Raw genomic sequence first — 20,469 nt, forward strand, 5'->3', positions numbered from 1 at the left:
GAAAATTTCGATTTCTCTGCAATCGACCATTTGAAACTGAAAGTATCGATAAAATAAGGCCGTGGTAACTTAATGATATACCATTTTTTATCGAGTACCGCTATTCGAGTACGAGTAATTTGTTTTATCGAGTACTGTTACTCGAGTACGAGTACTTTGATGATCGAGTACACTTTTGACATGTGCGAGTACGAGTACTTTGCTGCTCGAGTACGAGTACCGTTGTATCGAGTACGAGTATTTTGACATTTGAGTACGAGTACTAAAAAAAGTATGAGTACCGAGTACGAGTACTACAACACTGCTTCACTGTCGACATCGTGCATATTCCGTCCTTTATTGTTTACATGTGGTGTCACACAAACACAACTGCATTAACCACTTGACGCCGGCTGAGGGACAAGCTGCCTCCGCAATGCTGTGGTCAGCTCTGGAATTTTGTCTGTGGGCAACGGCTGCTAGGCATATGACCGGCAGGGCAGTACCACTACTGCCCAGAGGCTCTGTGCAGTAATGGGTGTAAGCCTGTGCAGTGAGGCGTAAAAACCCGGCGGCAAAGGGTTAAGAAACCTAGAAAGTTATAACTCCAGCAACATTTTGAACAAAGTCATTTAGTTTAGTGTTACAGCTCTGCACCTGAATAATTACCTTTTTCATAAATCCACTGTATGTCTTTGTATGCACAGTCATACAGGACTAGTGGATACTCTGATGCCATCGAATACTGTGGTTTGCATGGCTGTGCTTTGATGTCCAAAAACCTGTCAATTATCTGCAAGGTAAATTTTAATTTCCAACAATTAGTCTTGAAAACAATTTTTGCGGATCTCCACACAGAGTATGTTCACGGAGTTAACTATGAATTACCGAATAGTCTACTTGCACTACTTATTCTCTGTACATCAGAGATTTCTTACACAATAGAATTTGACTATAACTATTTTTTTTAATTTGATAGACTGATCAGCAGATTGTGCATTCACATGTAGGATTGTTCAACTTACATGCATCATTTTGATTTTCAGAAATATACTTGTGTGTATAATTTTAGTTAACAGTAGGTAAGACAAGAGCAAAGAACAAAAAAGTGGTGAGGCACCTCTGGCTGTTCCTTGTGCTGTCCAATCAGAAACAAGATGGCAGCCATACATCGCACCTGATGGTACAGGAAAGCTTGTCCTATCACAGTCAGTTCATGCATTTGATACCCCACTTCACTAGAAAGTACATGTACACAGACAAAAAGAAAACAGTTCACATTAACCCATTAATACACTACATTGTCTGGGCGACCATCAAAAGAAAAATTCAAATGCATTCGCGCATCGACCAAACCTGACACTCATGCGAAAACGCTGTGGCTTAGCTTTCGTATATTCAGGATAAAAATGCCATGCGTACTTCACGCGCAAAACAGTTCAAAACACACATGCGGTGTGTCCCATCCATGCCCATGGGGCTCTAAATAGTGGTAAAAAAGTGCCCTCTTTTGTTGGCGTACAGAGCCCATTGGAAGTAAAAGGCAGGATAGCTGGTAAGGAGAGTAAAAGGCAGGATATAGTTGGGTGGTACAGGGAGTAAATGGCAGGGTAGTTTGTGGTGGTGTGGGCTCCGTGCGCCAATAAAGAGGGCGTCCTTTTACCTAGCAATGACGTCCCATGGGCGGGACACATACAATTCGCTGGTTGACATGCGTGCACCGTTCCTTGTGTGTGAGGCACGTACACCAGGGGATTTGAACTGTACACGCAGTGGCCGCGGTTTGCGGCAAAATATTGCAGGCAGGCAAGGTGACATCGTTCCGTCACACCCAATTGTACTTTCTTTGATGGTGAGGAGGTACTTGTGAATGGAGCGGATACGGAGTAAAAGTCAGAATACTTTCAGTGGTATAGGGAGTAAAAGGCAGGATAGTTTGTGGTGGTACAGGGAGTAAAAGGCAGGATAGTTTGTGGTGGTATAGGGAGTAAAAGGCAGGATAGTTTGTGGTGGTATACGGAGTAAAAGGCAGGATAGTTTGTGGTGGTATAGGGAGTAAAAGGCAGGATAGTTTGTGGGGGTATAGGGAGTAAAAGGCAGGATAGTTTGTGGTGGTAGAGGGAGTAAAAGGCAGGATAGTTTGTGGTGGTATAGGGAGTAAAAGGCAGGATAGTTTGTGGTGGTACAGGGAGTAAAAGGCAGGATAGTTTGTGGTGGTACAGGGAGTAAAAAGCAGGATAGTTTGTGGTGGTATAGGGAGTAAAAGGCAGGATAGTTTGTGGTGGTTTAGGGAGTAAAAGGCAGGATAGTTTGTGGTGGTACAGGGAGTAAAAGGCAGGATAGTTTGTGGTGGTATAGGGAGTAAAAGGCATGATAGTTTGTGGTGGTATACGGAGTAAAAGGCAGGATAGTTTGTGGTGGTACAGGGAGTAAAAGGCAGGATAGTTTGTGGTGGTACAGGGAGTAAAAGGCATGATAGTTTGTGCTGGTATAGGGAGTAAAAGGCAGGATAGTTTGTGGTGGTACAGGGAGTAAAAGGCAGGATAGTTTGTGGTGGTACAGGGAGTAAAAGGCAGGATAGTTTGTGGTGGTACAGGGAGTAAAAGGCATGATAGTTTGTGGTGGTAAAGGGAGTAAAAGGCAGGATAGTTTGTGGTGGTATAGGGAGTAAAAGGCAGGATAGTTTGTGGTGGTACATGTACAGGGAGTTTGTTTATAGGATAGTTTGTGGCTGATTACAATGCTCTATGTTTCTTGTTGTCTTTTGTCCAGAGTGGTATCCATTTGACTAAATGCTGTTATAAATCACAATGAATATTTATGTTTTTGTACTTTTTAAATTATTTCTGTATTTCAATACCTTTTGCTAACTCATTTGGATATTAAGGAAAATATGCATTACCCATTATCCAACGGAGTTATATCAATGGATATTATTGTACGCCAAAAGTTGACCACTCCATTTCCAACATCCATCTGAAAGACAGAGTATGTTTAAATATACACATTTGTAAAGTTGTGTAAAAAAGAAATGAACGCTATGGTGTTCTACAAACCACACTACCCAGCCCCATGCTTACAGTACCCCATTTTGTCAATGGCTTTCATCAAGAGGTGCTATCCAGAATCCATCACTCAATTGAACGAACAAACACACTGACACAATGGGGAAGCACCAACCACAGGGCTGAATGGGTCAATTGGTAGAGGGCTGGAATGGCAATCTGGAGGCTACAGGCTCAAACCCTGCTCCAGTCAATCTCAATGTTCAACTTCAGAATCAATTTAATGCACCTAATAAGTGTCCCTTGTGGTTCATTTGAAAAACATAAAAAATAAAGAAACTCCAAAAGACATCTAGATAAAACAGAAGTGTACAGATTTGCCCCCCCCCCCCATTTTGCATCCTTAGCAATAACCTTAATTATCTTTCAGAGAAATGGTTTGCTTCAATCAGATACATTTTTTTCAGAAATGTATTGGCGCATAAAAGTAACAGTAATAATGCTTAAAATCTTCACCATCAAAATAACCCACTTCATTTGAGGAAATGATCTTGAAAAACTAATGAATTGAACAGAAAATTTGTGACTTATTCTTTGCAAAACCAGGCTAATATTGCCAGAAATTTTTGAAAGTTTTTCATAATCCAAACTGTACTTTGGATAAATTAAACACAAACACAGTCAAAACAGAGTAGACAAAATAAGGTTCTAGTACCTTACAAAAGTTTCGGAAATCATGATCACCAACAAGCTTTTGGGCAGCTTCTTGCATACTCTGTTGAGAAAAACAAATCAACCATGTTCATTGCCAGCCTATTTTACTTAAAAAAAAGTAGAAAATTGCATTCACTAAAAAAAATATAAAAAACATGGGAATTAACGACGTGGTTTGAACGAGTTCACAGCAGTACCAATATTTGCATGCAATGTGCATAATAAGTAAGGTACCTGTTGTGCATTAATTAAGTACCCAGTCAACCTTTTTGGAATCATGCTTTTCAAGACAAGAGAACAAATAGAAAGATCAAATCTTCTAACTTGTTTTCCTTTTATAAAGGAGAGTAGAATGAATGTAACAAATCTGGCATGATTTTGTTGAGTACTGTGGCCTCGTGGTTAAGGGCACTGATTCGTGGTCTGCGGGTAAAGCTGCAGGTTGTGGGTTTGAGTCCTGGCGGGGTCATGGTGCGTGTGCCCTTGGGCAAGGCACTTTGTCACTCATTGCTTCTCTCCACCCAGGAGTAAATGGGTACCTGTGAGGGCAGAGATGGTTATTGTGATTGAATTAGCTTCCTTGCGCCTACATGTAACAGGCTGCATCGAGCTGTATACTCCCCAGGGAGCTGAGATGGTATTTGGAATGTTTCATGTGCCCAATGAGCAGGGGTAATCATGATGTAGCGCCTTGAGCACCAGTCCTGGTGGATACGTGCGCTTTATAAATATCCACTATTATTATTATTATTATGACACAATGTAATGTGGAGATTTGTTAGTGCTTTGATAGGCCTAAAAAAGTTGAGTTTAAAATCCCTTTTTGTGTGTACCACATGGACAACGTAACTCTGATGCTTGATCGGTGAGCAACAGGAATGCATATTTTCTTAAAGGAAATGAACACCACTTGCAAAACCTGTGTTTTTTCCCAAATTCAAGGAACAACGAGACATTCTGGAGCAGCTTATTCAAAAACTAACCTGTCAAAGTTTCAGCTCAGAAGATATACTTATAAAATCTGAAGGTTTGTATGGTAAAGACAGCAATAAGATCACCATGAGACAAATCTCTTATTGTCTGTCGTCAGTCTCCTGAAGACAGACGGAGTATACTGTCCGAAATGTTGAGTTTTCCATAGCTCTTTTCAGATCCTCACAAAAGAAACTTGTCACACGGTGCTACCATAAGGCACATCATACTTTTTGAGACAACTGTGAAAAAGCATCCTCATTTTTCTTGACACTATGCACTGGTTTTCATTTAAGGCATGATGGTTTGGTCATAATCATTGACTGGGAAATGACAACATACTTGGCACATGTATTTCACAGGATGCATGATCCTATTATTTACTTACAAAGTTGGATATTTCATGATATTTTTACAGTTTTATTTTGAATATTTGCAGATGGTGTTCATTGCCTTTAATTTCATTTACAGAGTTTGTGCTTTAGAAGGTGATAACATATAGAATGGGGGTATCTGGTTATGAAATTGGTAACAAGTAGGGGAGAGTGGGTTAAAATGGACCGTCAGGGTAAAATGGCACCCCTTGACTCCTGGAATATAGATACTGCCATCTAGCTTGGACTATACAAAGTGTTTTGTAACGAGTAGATCATATCAAAGCTGCCACTGATTGGATGGTGCTTGCTCCAACATTAAAAAATCTTTGCTAAAGTTTTTGGACCTTGTGATCCAGTTACCTTACTCAGTTACCAAGGGGTCTTTGAAAAATAAGGGTAGAAAGAGATGTTATTTTTTGGTTGAGTTTTACGTTTATTAATGCCATCTATATACGGATGGGTAAAAGTGAAGCCGATACGTTCGGTTTGTCCTGTTCTAAGTTTTTTTAAAATAATAATTACCTTGGAATCGTTGAGGTAAAACAGACCACATAATAGCGGATGTTAAAGTGGATGGTGTTCCGTTTGACCCCACCATGTACAAACTTATATTCTAATCTCAATTTAAACTTTCCCACTTTATCACCATATGCCCCAATTAAGAAAAGCGTGGACTGCATGGTGTTCATCATGGTGACGTCTGTGCGCGAGCAGCGCACAGGCGTTGCTTAGTGGCTGCATAATAACATATTAATTGTTCGTTTCTACTGTTGAGCTTGGTGTAGTTGAGTCAGGTCCGTACCAACCATCCTCAGGTCGTCCAGAAGTTGCTGTTGATAGGTTCGCATAAGTGCGCCACCTCTTCGGTATGGTTCTGTAGGTTGGTTGTTTTTGTCCAAGAGCAATGAGAGGGGTGTGTCACGCCTGGTTGCGTGGGCAATCAGTTGTAGGCGGTGTTTGCGAAGGGTTGTTGATGCCTGTGGGATTTTGGTTTGGCGATAAAGTTCAACATTGGTGATGCGTTTGGGGTATCTGATGTTGAGTGCGTAGCGTAGCAAAGCTCGATGTGATGCGTCGATGGTTTTTGCGAGCGTTTCTGTTAGCGTCCAGCTGGCCCCACTGTAGAACAGCACCGACTCAATGCAGGCAGTAAATAGTTTGACCTTCAGGTGATTGCTTGCTGTACAGGTCCATACTATATCGAGTTTTCGGCACGCCACCCATGCGAGATGTCGTCGGCGTTGGAAAGCTGATTGACTGTTGCTAACGTTGCATCCCAAGTAGCAGAACTCTGTGCACGGGGGCAGCGGATCACCTGATAGTGTATGGATTGGTGAAATTTGGTCAATGCCAATGTACATGACCACAGTTTTCTGCGGGTTTATACGCAGACCAACTTGTGCTGAAGCACGTTCAAAACGGTGAAATTGGCGCTGTGCAGCATCGACTGTATCACTCATCAGTACAACGTCATCGGCGTAGGCAAGACCAGGTAACTTAACTGCCAGGTTACGTGAAGACAGCCGTCGGAGAACCGTGTACCCATCAGCATCTTCACATAATGAAATGCGGAGAACATAGTCTAGCAGGATGATGAACAGGTATGGCGCCAAAGTGTCACCTTGCAACACACCAGATGTTGTTCTGAACCGATCTGTGTCACCTGATGATGTTCGCACGTATGCTTCAGTGTTAGTGTACAGAGACATGATGGCATCGATTATTTGCGTAGGTACTCCATAGAATTCGAGGATCTCAGGTAGGCATGCTCTGTCTACATAGTCAAATGCTTTGCTATAGTCGGCGAATATAGCAACAAGGCTCTTCTTGCGTGCTCTGCATGTATCAATACAGAGTTTGATGCACAAGATTTGCTCTGTAGTGTTGCGGTAGGGTCGAAAGCCGGCTTGCAGATTCCAAAGTAAAGATTCAATTCGGCCGCGTAAACGCTCAAGCATAACTCGATTGAACAACTTGGCGTTGACTGACATTAACGAAAGTCCACGTTGGTTGTTGAGCGATGTTGAGTTGCTCTTCTTCGGTACTGTAACAATGATGGAAGTCGTGAACGCTGGGGGTGGTGGGTTACCAGCCACGATGGAGTTCATGGTTGGAAGCGTTAAGCTGGCTGTTGGCAGCAGTCTAGCGACATCGGATGGTATGTTGTCAGGACCACTTGCTTTCCCGCACGGTATGGTTTTGCAAGCCTTGAGTAGTTCTCTGTCGTTTATTGGGCCGATATCTATGGTAGGTGCATGGTCGATTTGTTGTATGGTAATGGGTTCTAGAGTGACTGGTTGGTGAGGGGCATTGAGCAAGTCACGGAAGTGATCGTGGACTTTGGAAAGTCGATCTTCGATCGAGTCAGCTGCTATAAGTGCTGGTGGCCTGTTCTTCTTGCATGTCATATGCGTGATGCCTTTCCAAACAGCTTTGCCTCGTCCGGCTTCATGGTGCTGATTAATTTCGTCAGCCACCTCACTGATTATTTCTTCTCGTCGGCGTTTGTATGTTTCGTCAATGAACGCTTCCAGCTCAAGTTGAGCAGAGTTCGGATTTCGTCTTCGTGCTTCTGTCAAAGCCGAACGTGCCTGTTGTACCTGTAGGTCGTTGTCCCATAAACACGTTTGTGGTGGGTTGCGTTTGCACTTGGGCAGAGTTGTATCTGCTGCAGCATGTATTGCTTCAGCAACAGACTGGTAGTCGTCACGTCCGCCAAGTAAACGTGTGACCTCTTCCACGAACCGTCGACGTGTGGCGGGTACTTTGAGAGACAGCCAGTGTGGTGGTCTCGTTGCGGACTTGTGATGTTTTGTTGGTCGCCATACTCTGAGACTGAGTCGTGTGATCACCATTGCGTGGTCGGACCGCACGCACTGTAATCTCACCGTTTGTACCTTTTGAATGATCCGTGCCTTGCCTTGACTGATGAAAACGTAGTCCAGGCGAGCTTTTCGATTACGAGGTCCATAGAATGTCACGATTTTAGATTGTTTTTGTCTCATAACCCCATTGATAGCAATGAGTTCGTTGGATGCAACAAAATTAGCCACTTCGTTGGTATGAGGTGAGGTTGTTTGTCAAAAGCCATGGTAGTTTTTGATGGTAATACCGTCAGCAGGTAAGTCGGCGTTCATGTCGCCTGCAACCACAGTTATATCGCGTGTGGATCTGGAAGCGAGGTAAGAGTTCATAATGTCGATGCAGTCGACTGTTTCTTGCAGGTTGCCACATGATGTGGGCATGTATGCATTCAGAACGTTCAGTTTCATGTTGTGAAGTTGTATCGTTATTGTAGTGATTCGATCATGTAACTTTTCGAAGCCAAGTATGGCCGATTTGATATGGGGTGCCAGTAGAAATGATACACCCCCGTGCCCTCCAGTTCGAGCTGAGGCCATATAGACGGTCCAGCCCTTGCCAACGTCAATAACGGATGTTTCGTCAATTATAACTTGTCGATGCTCTTGGATGCATAAAATGTCAATGTTTTGTTCCTTGCAGAAATTTGTAAGTTCATATAAGCGACTGTGTTAGTGATAGTTCATATAAGCGACTGTGTTAAGTGATAGCATGGTGTTAGTGATAGCCAAATGGGAAAACTAAATCAAAGAGAAAATAAGAAAATATGCATTCTTCTTAGAAAATAATGTAAAACACCCTATGAGATTGATGCAGGGTTTGGATTAGATATGACAAAAATAATATCAGGCGAAATATATATTTAGCTAATAGAAAAAAATTGAATTGTATATGGGGCTTCATCTTGACCTTTTGGCTTGTTATTCCGTTTTACCCCTTATGGGGTAAAACAGTCTAGTGATAGAAATGTTTTAATTGCCCTGTAACCGTGGCAACACTTATCGAAGTTACATTTACACTCTTGCACAATACAGCAATAAGGTCTGTATTGGCCTGAGAAGTTAAGTGTGCCATTATACCCCACTCTGCCCTACTCACAGGGCACTGAGCATTTCTTTTTAAAGCAATTATTCTTATCATTCTTTTATACATACATTATATTGAGGGCATGCCATGGGCTTGTGACATGTGCAGGTATTCTGTGATATAAATGCACATGAAACTTGACAAAACCACACCCTGGCTGGCAACATTGGTAAACAAAAAGCACCTGATCCAATTCATTTAAAAAAATTTCATTGGAATATTACACCATGTTTTTCAAAGTGGTCCCAGAAGCTCAAGAACAGTGATAACTTAAAGCATTTATTTGGGCAAAATACATCTGAACACAATACTGTTTTGTAACAATATAATTGCGAATTGTGTGTGTTGCCTTTTTCCATGGTCAATCCCTATATGTTTTGTGTTTTTAAAACAGTCAAGTTTTGTGCATTTTTAAACGACCTGAAATTATCACCATATGACCCAGAGATGAAACTGGCACGTGGCAAAAAAATCAGAAAATGGGCAGAACAAAAATACGTGTCCGAAATCTGGGCCGCGCTGCCGTTACACACATGTACATGCATGTACAATACACTTCATGCCTGATTTCCGGACACCAACTTCTGCTTTATTTTACGATGAACAAAAAATGGTCAGTGTTTTCATTGCATATAAAACACCTGAATTACGGTCAGAGTAATGGAGTCATCACCAAAAAAGTTCACTTCTTACTTGAGAAAGTCAAGGAAAAAGTCCGAAAGTCAAGGGCACCGTGCATGGTGCTTCAGTTCAGTCAATCATGTCCATGATTCAACCACACAACTCCACTACTCCACTTGCATTCGTACGAGGGGAAAAATCAGGCATTATCGTCTTTCTCTTCCAACAAATTCCAGTAACAATGCTTCGCTAATGCTCTCTTCGCTATCCTCGAGATAATCATCATGATTTTTAAAGCATTGCATTTTGTACAACTAAATCTGAAACCTCCGAAAATCGCACAACATAATGATTTTGTCCACTGGATCGTTCACGAGGCTACCGGTTCCCGACCAGCCACGTGCCAATGCATAGCAGACGGTGCGGTACATACGCTGACCATTGCATATCATATTTGTACATATGCAAGCACGTGCGACACAGTGATTTTTCCATGTCACTTGTCAATGTTTAACCTTTTGTCCAGCCGGAAAAGGCTCCGATCAGTGTTATGGCCTGTGTTTCTACGGTTGAAACACTCCAATAACGACTGGTGAAAGAGATTAAAACTACGTTCACGATGATTTTAACGTGCCATTTCCATCAACTTTTCATTGAATTTTCTTTATGATTGAAATAAAACGACATTTTGTGGAAAAATCGTTATAAAATCAAATTTTGTGGGACACATTGTAAGAAAATCAGAAATTTCGTTGGAAAAGTCAAAAAGTCGGATTTCCGATTAAAATCGGAAAAGTTTCATCTCTTATGACCTTTGACCTCCAATTTCGGAAGAGTTGTGCTGAACCCTCCTCCCAAGGATTTCTCCATCCAAGTTACATTAAAATCCATCAAATTCTGTAGACTTAAAACATTTGAAGTGTATTTGAACAATGACCTCTAATGACCCCTACATGACCTTTGACCTCAGTAATCCCACCCAAGGGTCACTGCATCCAAGTTTCATCAAAATCCATGAAAGCATGTACAAGTTATACATTTGGTTCAAAACTGAATCCAAACTGTAACATACACACTACAGACATGCCAGCCGATGGGATTTACGGGGTAGGAGTATTGTTGTCCTTTTATCCCTTTTTCTAAAGATTTCACACATGGGTACTGTTTTTCTTAAGATTTCACTTTTGTATGAGTACTCCACAAGTAGCTCTGGTGTGTGGGTCTTTGGACATATATGGTCATACAGAATTTAGGACTGGTAAGTGTCTCCCAATACTTTGCTTAGGCGACACAAAAATGATACAAGTGTTAAGTAAACCCTTGTTTAAAGTAAACCCAAATCATTAACCCGTCTCAAAGAGTTTAACACATGAAAAAGTAGCAATTCAACTTCAACTCAAACTTACTTTGATGTCTAGGTTCCCCCTTGGAAAGAAGTATTTATAGGTCCTGTGAAGTGTGCTAAACCTGAAAAATATCAGAATTATTGGAATGTGAACATATTTTTAAAATGACAATATACAAGTGAAGAGTAAATTCTAATTGTGGTGCTGGAACATAGCCAAAGAGTTCATTGAAACCTTGGAGGACCCTATGATGAAACATTAAGACCTATGGACTCTGTGCATGGGCATCCCATCCATCAGTGAACTAAGAAACAACACCAACACTGAATTGTAGGCAAGTTCTTCACAAAGACAATTTGCTTTGTGCAAGCTGTGCACTGAGACAATTGTATTGTTGGGGGGGGGGGGGGGGACACGACTAATTAACTAAAGTCCCTACCTAAAAATACATCCCTCAACACGTACTTTCTTCACTTCAGCACCATTCCCCAAAGGGATCCTTTTTCTATGCTTTTTCTAACACATTTGAATTTTACCCGTACATCCTCAAATAAGTTGGTGTGCAATGCCGTGCAATGCCAAAAAAAAAATCACAAACAAAAATAAAACCAGCCCCCCCCCCAAATACCCTAATTTGGAAGGATACCATGGGGGAGGACAATCAAGCATATGTTGATGGGTATTACCAATGGATCAACTGCTAGTCAACCGATGCCTTTGATCTGCTTGCTTATACATACCCCTACCCTATAAGAAACACTTTTGTCCATCCTTACCGTGCATTAAAGCTTGGATTGACTGGTGTCCATGCAAGGACACGAATAGTCTCAGGCAGCATCCTGTTCAAGATGTGTGTATATTCAATCTCCTGTGTCTTATCCCCTTCGTGAGTCACAAGAGAGGTAGAAGAAACACAAGTAATATCGGTCAATATTTTTTTTTTACCTTTACGAGGGGAAAGGTTAGGAGGGTTTAAGAAAATTGCCTTTGTTGATTGCTATTATATACATATTGACTGGAAATAAGGTCACTACAGTGTGTCTTGGGAAAAGCAGGCCTGGACAAATCAGCGGCCATACCGAAGCAAATATTCATGTGAGACTAAATTTCTTTAGTATCTTTTCATGCTGTTGATGTTGTTTATAGCCTGAAGAAAAATAACCTGAATTGATTAAAAACTTTTATAACCATGACTACAAACGTGAGAGCTCCATAAAATGAAATTTACACTTGTGTGCAGCATTAGCTTGTGCTGGTAAAGTAGTGGAGACAGGGAGACCACAAACCTGTATTATGCACATTCAGAACACATTTCACATGCAAACAAGAAGAGACAATGTCTTTATTTCATAACACATTTTTTTGCAATGTTCATAAAATCTGATTTCTGATAAAATTAAATAGAAGAAGTGGGTAGAGCCGTCGTGCTTTGTCGACAGATCTTAGGTAGCTGTGCCACAGCGGCTAACCGAATCAAACTGAATCAAACCGATCAAATTAAATATTGCCCCTTGAATACATGTAGTCTCTTCTTGTTTGCATGTGAAATGTGTTCGTGTATGATACAGGTTCGTGGATTTGTCTCTCTTCAATTATTTACCAGCACAAGCAAACGTCGCAAAAAGAGTACATTTCAATTTTATTTATTTATTACATTTCTAATCATGGCTTTTCAAGTTTTCTATCAATTCAGTTTATTTTTCCACAGGCAATAAACAACATCAACAGCATAAAAAACACAAACGAAATTTAGTCTGACATAGTGGTTTAGATATGGCCGCTGATTTGTCAGGGCCCACTTTTGCTGAGACACACTGTAGAGCATGTATGTGCTCCCTGAGGATTGTAGGTGACCAACAGATGGTCCAATTTACAGGGGCCAAAGGCTGATGGAAATAGGACCCTGTTGTAGTCACTCATATTCATGAGGGCCTGCAAAAAGTTGCCAGTTGTGTGTACTCATCGTAAAATGGTATTTTTAGTGGGGCTGTTAAGGTCAAATACATGATACAATTGTGCACTTATAAAGCATGAAACTTCGCATGTTGATTATTCATGCCATGAAGACAATTTTCAGATGTGGAGACATTTCATATTTGATCTCTGGTGACCTTTGAGAGGTCAATGAACTTTACACTATTTATAATAACTGTTCTTGAAAACACCAATTTCCTATGATCTCAGTCTATGTCACAGGTCTTCAGGCAATGGAAATAATGATCAGATGTGAAAAAAAAATCATACTTGACCTCCAGTGACCTTTGAGAGGTCAATGACCTATATATACAGTATTTATAATTATTTATAAGATCGATACTTTAAACCACAACTTTTTCAAGACCCAACTCTAAAAGTTAGGTGTTCATGCTATGAAAAGCATTTTCATATGAAGGACATTTCATATCTGACCTCTGGTGATCTTCAAGGGGTCAATGAACTTTGTATACCCTATTTAAAGCTATCTATAAGATTTACTATTCAAAACCCAACTTTTTCATGACCCAAGTCTAAAAGTTGGCTCTTCGTGACATGAACAGAATTTTTGGATGTGTAAACATTCATATTTGACCCCTGGTGACCTTTATGAGGTCGATAAACTTTGCATACCCTATTTGCCGCTATTTATAATATTTAATATTCCAAATGCCACTTTTGCATGACCAAAGTCTAAATAGGTCAACACCAGTGTATTTTAAGTATTATTCTACAGCATGTCATTAATTCAGGCCCCAAGGACTTTTTTATGACCTCTGATCTCCATTTCCCTTTTTTGAAGGGTAGACAGGGGCGCAACAGAATACAAGAGGTACATTGGACAAGAATCACACTCTAACAGTGACCGGTGGGCTTGGTAAAAAGGTTAAAAATGTGGTGACCCAAGTCCATCTAAATACCACAGAGTGTAATAAGTACACAAGATTGACTATTGTTAGACATTTGTACATATTACATTGTAAAGAAAGTCCAACAGTCTTTTATCCCAGTCGCAGCATGTTGCGTCCGCCAATTGAAAAATAACAGCGTTGCTGTTGAAACCCCTCAGCCAGAGTCAAGTTATCGTCTGGAAACCATTAACTTAACATGGTGACCTTGACCTTTGGCCTTTGACCCCAGAACCAGTCCCAACATGCCTGTACCAATGGGAAACCCCCTACTGAAAATAGACCCAAAATTTCATGTCTAACTCAAGTTATCATTCGGAACCATTTACATTTAACTCACCACGGTGACCTTGACCTTTGACCTTTTGACCCCAAAACCAATCCCAACTTGCCTACTCTCAAGGGCAACCCCCTACCAAAATTAGACATCAAAATCTCATTTCTAACTCAAGTTATCATCCAGAAACCATTTACCTTTAACTCACCATGGTGACCTTGGCCTTTGACCTTTTGACCCCAAAAACCAATCCCAACTTGCCTACTCCCAAGGGCAACCCTCTACCAAAGTTAGACACCAAAATCTCATTTCTAATTCAAGTTATCATCCGGAAACTATTTAACTTTAACTCACCACGGTGACCTTGACCTTTGACCTTTTGACCTCAAAACCGATCCCAACTTGCCTACTCCTAAGGGCAACCCCCTACCGAAGTTACAACCCGAAACAACATTTCTAACTCAAGTTATCATCCGGAAAACATTTACCTTTAACTCACCATGGTGACCTTGACCTTTGACCTTTTGACCCCAAAACCAATCCCAACTTGCCTACTCCCAAGGGCAACCCTCTACCAAAGTTTGACACCAAAATCTGATTTCTAACTGAAGTTATCATCCGGAAACCATTTCTCTTTAACTCACCATGGTGACCTTGACCTTTGACCTTTTGACCTCAAAACCAATCCCAACTTGCCTACTCCCAAGGGCAACCCCCTACCGAAGTTACAATCCCAAAGAACATTTCTAACTCAAGTTATCATCCGGAAACTAAGCTGCCCGGACGGACACACTGACATACGAACGGGCGAGGGTTCTAGCCAGACGGACTTGTGGGGTGATAGCATTGTGTTCCCATTATCCCTTTTTCTAAAGATTCCCTTCTGGGGTGATGTTTTTCTATTGTGTAAAAAGTGGGGTGATGTGTTCTGAAAGGAACATCATCCCACAAGGGTGGTCTGGTCAGAACGGACGGACGGACAGATGGACGCCCTAGGCGATGACAATACCACTCGAGCCTCTCGGCTGAGGGGTAAAAAGGGAAATGGAGGTCAGATGTCACCCCAAATTTTTTTGTGGGATTCAAATTCATTACACTGTATAATAATAGGTGCAATACCTTTCTTTTGTAATATTGAGGTTTGGGTCACGAAAAAAGGCGTTTTGACGAATAAATATAAAAAATAACGAAAAATAAGGTATATAAAGTTCATTGACCTATCAAAGGGTACCACAGGTCAGATTATTATGTCCCCGTATCTGAAAATTCTTTTCTTGTCACAAAGAGCCAACTTTTAGACTTGGGTCCTGAAATAGTTGGGTTTTGAAAAATGAATCTTATAAATATCTATAAATAGGGCATACAAAGTGTATTGACCTCTTGAAGGTCACCAGAGGTCAGATATGAATGCCCTACATATGAAACAAAAATCATAGCATAAACACCTAACATTTAGACTTGGTCTTGAAAAAGTTGGGGTTTAAAGAGTAAATATTATAATAACGACAAAATATGTATACAAAGGTCATTGACCTCTGGAAGGTCACTAAAGGTCAAAACAAAATTTGCTTTCACATCTGATCTTTATTTTCATGGCCTGAAGACCTATGTCATAGACTTGGGTCATAGGAAAGTGGTGTTTTCAAGAACAATTGTTATAAATAGTGTATGTAAACATCATTGACCTCTCAAAGGTCACCAGAGGTCAAATATGAAATGTCTCCACATCTGGAAATTTTCCTCATGGCATGAATAACCAACATGCGAAGTTTCATGCTTTAGTCACAAAGTGCACAATCGTATCACTCAACAGCCCCACTATTTGTATTCAACTTTTAGTTGTTTTAAACACCATTTAATCTCACCTGGTCTTTCGTGTGCCTTTCTGCCTGGGGTCTGAATGACCCCCAACCCTTCCAGCAGATTTGACCTCAGGTCAATAGAGATGACCTGGCCAAACGCACTCACACCTTTGTCAGTGCGACCACAGCGGGAGTAGTTTGCAGTTTCCCTGGACTGGATGAGACGTGTCTTCATCAGTGCCTCAAATAGCTCTGCCTGGGTATACACATAAGTAAAGAAAAGGTCCAAACTGGATACTGCAAAGCATACAATGTTTTTGCTGAAAGAGTCTCTGTCTACTTCATTGAGACAGTGAGGCCAAACAAAATAATAGTTCTGCTTCCGGTTACCCTACCTACTCTATTTTGACAGCCCCTACACTAATTCTTTTAGGGGAAAATTAGAAGGAAAAAACAGAAAAAGTACTACCTTTTACCCTTGACTACACGCAGACACCTCCTTACGATCGTACAGAAAAAAGGTGCCCCCAAAGAAATTCCCTACCTACCCTATTTTCCAATGCCATGTAATTGGAAGCAGAACTATGTTTTTTTTTGGCCTGAGCACTAAACACAGCAAAGAGTGGGCCCAGTTCAAATTCGGAATGGCTTACAATAGAGATGCAACAACATAAATTTCTGTGCCCTGCAAATTTAACGCATACTGGCTGCTGTATCAAACATAACCAAACAGGGTTTTTTACTGTAAATATAAGACAGCTTATGAACTTCCTGCAATACTGATCTTTAAACTCCGCACAAAAGTCACCTTTAAGTTTTTTTGGAGCACGCATATTCTGTATTCACAAAATTAACATCTCTCAGTACCTCAATTGTTTTTTCAGTGTTTTCTTGGCTGGCAAAGCCTTGATAGTCCCAGCCGAGGTAGGCGATCCGCAAAGCAACATGTCTTGTGTTGTACCTGCATAAAATCACACATAAAATGATGCAGTTACATGACAGAAAAATAGGCAGTCTGGAAAAACTAGATTCGGCTTGAACTGTTTCTACCCTGTTTCTGCCTGGAATCACTCTTTATGTTTTGATAGTAGTTTGATGATAATCAGAAATTTGAAATCTAGCCTCTATTATATGGGACTTGATGTCCTAACTTTGGTGAGGTAGTAAAAAAATGTGACATTGGGTTACTGCACAGTGTTTGATTTTGGACAGTTTAAAATGTTTCTCCCTTAACTTCACAGGGGTTTTCTCCCTAAATCTCACATAGGGTTATATGCACAAATATTTACCCAACTTTAAGGCCAGTTCATGATTCAGGCAACTTAGAATGCAGAGCATAAAATCATGTTTATGATAGTAGGCCAGCCAAATGTGGAAAAGTTCTCTAGAAAATAATTTCCCAGCATTTCTGGTAATAGCTGGCATCCATGCTAGATCAATTCTTTGAACCATAACAAACAAGATGTGGGGGGATGCCATCGTTGATTTAGACCCTAAATTCACCTAATTTGCATAAATCCCTAATACCTGCCGTGTAATATATTTTCCCCCATATTTGGGAATATTTTCTAATTTTTTTGTATTTGAAAATTTTGTTTTGGTGAGTCAACTTATACTTCCTTACCTCAATAACATTTGCTAAACCATATAGGTGACTGAACAATTATGAGGACATAGTAACAATCCAAAATGGCTACTATTATACCCCAAAGTTGCACGCATTTACCGTGTTTCCAGATATGTTGCCAAACCTCAGTATTGACGAGCTTCAAATTTACCAAGTTGCTTACTGACACAGTTACCGTATTAACAGCTTATATGGTAAAACATGTGAACAATGATAATGTTGTGATATTTAGCCCAGCAAACAAAAATGGGGAAAACAAGGTGTCTGTTAACTGGCTTAATTAGTGAAGGGTTGCCTAACGTGGGAGACTTGAAAAAGTTCAAGGAAATTTCAAAAATTATTGGAAAGAAAATTAATGGAAAGAAAACATTCGGACATTGACATTATTATTGCAAGCAATTTTTTTTTTTTGGGGGGGGGGGATTTTCTTGTTCAAGTCTACCATGTTAGGCGACCCTTCGCCCAGTTTATGGACGGCCAGCTGGTTTGCCCATTTTATTTGATGAGCTAAATATCACACTGTTATCATTGTTCACATAATCATCCACAAAGTTTAAATAGGGCAACTGTGCCAGTAAGCAACCTTATGAATTGGATGCCTATCAATACTGAGGTTTGGCAAGACTACTTGATGATATCCGGAGACAAGGTAAATGCGCAGAAGTTTTGGGTTTAATAGTAGCCATTTTGGATTGTTAATATGTCCTCATAATTATTCAGTCACTTATATGCTTAAGAAAATGTTATTTAAGTAAGGGTGTTTAAGTTGAATCACCAAAATAAACTTTTCAAATAATACAAAAATTAAGAATACATGTATACCCAAATATGGGAGTAAATATATGTACATTCCAGGCAGGGATAAACAATTTATGCAAATTAGGTATATTTGGGTAAAAAATAAGGGTGGCATCCACCTACATTTCATTCTCCATCCTTTGACTGATTGATTTGACATGGTTGCCTGCAATTACCAAAAAAATGCAGTCCAAAGTGTAATTTTCCACTTTGACTGGTCCACTATGATGTAAAAAAACACTGGCAGCAAAAGTTACATGCAATGAAGGTGCCCCATTCAGCCAATTTGCTGTGTGGAAATTGCATATGATGCAGTATTTGTATTGATGTCAAGTATGAAACAACCTTTAAGTCTTTTAACAAACCCGACATTCAGAACCCAGCAAACAAAATCTCACTTTGAAAAATCAAAGGGCCTTTGTGTTCTCTGCTTTTTGCTCCTTCTTACAGCTGTCTGAGCATTTTGTTGTCGGTCCTGTTTATTTGCAGTATCATTGTGCTGAATGCTTTGTAATGTGGCTACTTCAGACCTCAACTGCTGAATGGTTGCTAAAAGTTCCTGTAACATATGAAAACAGTCAGAGTTTATAAAGTGTTCAGGATCCAGCACAAACACAGTACATAGCCAGGACATTCGGGGCTGGCCCCCCAAAATGTGCAAGTAGACAAGACTCTATACCTTGGCCATACCTACATGTACGTGTGCAGAAATGGCAAGGGCCTACACTGAAGAAACGGGGTTTTTCTCTTCAGCATCATTCCATCTGATATCCTGCAGACAGGTTTCGTTACGCCAGCATTCACTTTCTACCACAACAATTCAAATCCCTGATTTCTTGTTTTGGTTAAATTTGCCACTTGCTTTTTGGTTGCACAAAATTGTGCAGCTTTGCTACAGAAATTAAGAGGCAAATTTCACCAGAAGGAGAAAAATGGGGGAGTTGTAATTTATACAGCCAAATCATTCCGATCAAAAAAAAAAAACCTTTCAGTAACTTTCCTGAAAGCTTTTTGTACACATGTAGGTATGGACAAGCAGGGTAAGCAAAGGACTCTCATCCCAGAGATTGCAGGTTTGAAACACGTCACTGATTTCAATGTTGGTACCGGTACCTTAAACACCTTGTTCCCCCAAAGTGCGTTTTTTGACAGTGGATATTTGACCCTGAAGCAGTCCCTGATTGTTTTCGTTGTTGAACCAGCACTACACTGAACATTCGCAGTGAGTGGGTTTTTTTTGGCACTTACACATTTTAACCGCGACGCGTATCATATTATGCAAGATCATTTGTATTATATTGTGGTACAAGGAGCTCCATCGACAAGGCTATTTGAAAGGTCAAATAAAGCATGTTTTGCATTACACTACAGGTATGTATGCGTCAGGGCTTGAATTGAACTACGGCCATGACGGTCAGTGCCGTTGTTGCCTTCTTACGTGTCTTGGCCGGTGCACATGCGTGTTCACATGACTTCCGTGGTTTGAGGGAGCATGCTGAATGGCTAAGAATCAGGAGGACGACGTGAATATTTATAATACACCTGATCATTGCTGATATTTACGCGTCTTGGCCGGTGCACATGTGTGTTCACATGACTTGTGTGGTGATCACCAGTGCATCACAGTCTGCAACACATGCTTTAGGTGTCTGCAAAAAAATCCCCCCCCCAAAAAAAATGGTACGTTAGCATATAGTAATGTCAAAATCTTGTTTTTAGAATAAGAACATAATGATGTAATGCATCAAATTCGAAACGACCCTTTGAGCTTTTTACCCTTATAGCAATCGATTCGCTCTAGACTGTGTTGCACTGGTGATCACCACACAAGTCATGTGAACACACTTGTGCACCGGCCAAGACGCATAAATGTCAGGTGTTTTACACATATTCACATTGCCTCCTGATTCTTAGCTTTTCAGCATGCTCCGTCAAACCTAATAAACCAGACAATTTTCACCAGAACTTCAGAAGAAACCACAGGGATGTTCTAATTGTGGTGAAAAAGTGAGATGCTTAGGTAAGTGAATCCGCAAGTCAAGTATCAGGACGAGTGATTGTTATGGAAAAAATGTCATCATTTCCCTAGCAGGAGTTACCTCAGCCCTATGTTTTAACATT

The 20,469-nt window shown here is 40.5% G+C and overlaps 1 protein-coding gene across 2 annotated transcripts in view; it reads right to left on the bottom strand.

The window, feature by feature from the left end:
- Window positions 1-20,469, bottom strand: part of LOC119732556 (tRNA pseudouridine(38/39) synthase-like) — a 48,163-nt gene that overhangs the window by 19,639 nt on the left and 8,055 nt on the right. Inside the window, exons 3-11 of one of the 2 annotated variants that reach the window (XM_038206124.1) lie at window positions 18,747-18,907; window positions 16,791-16,884; window positions 15,987-16,179; window positions 11,739-11,844; window positions 11,023-11,083; window positions 3,700-3,759; window positions 2,882-2,955; window positions 1,100-1,217; window positions 649-772 (exon numbers count right to left, since the gene is read on the bottom strand). In XM_038206124.1, the coding sequence (XP_038062052.1) occupies window positions 649-772; window positions 1,100-1,217; window positions 2,882-2,955; window positions 3,700-3,759; window positions 11,023-11,083; window positions 11,739-11,844; window positions 15,987-16,179; window positions 16,791-16,884; window positions 18,747-18,907 (991 nt within the window). The remainder of the gene's footprint in view (window positions 1-648; window positions 773-1,099; window positions 1,218-2,881; window positions 2,956-3,699; window positions 3,760-11,022; window positions 11,084-11,738; window positions 11,845-15,986; window positions 16,180-16,790; window positions 16,885-18,746; window positions 18,908-20,469) is intronic. The other variant, XM_038206125.1, reaches the window with a different exon arrangement.

This window comes from Patiria miniata, unplaced genomic scaffold (genome assembly GCF_015706575.1).
Source record: "Patiria miniata isolate m_02_andy unplaced genomic scaffold, ASM1570657v1 HiC_scaffold_24, whole genome shotgun sequence".
Classification (NCBI taxonomy): Eukaryota; Metazoa; Echinodermata; class Asteroidea; order Valvatida; family Asterinidae; genus Patiria; species Patiria miniata.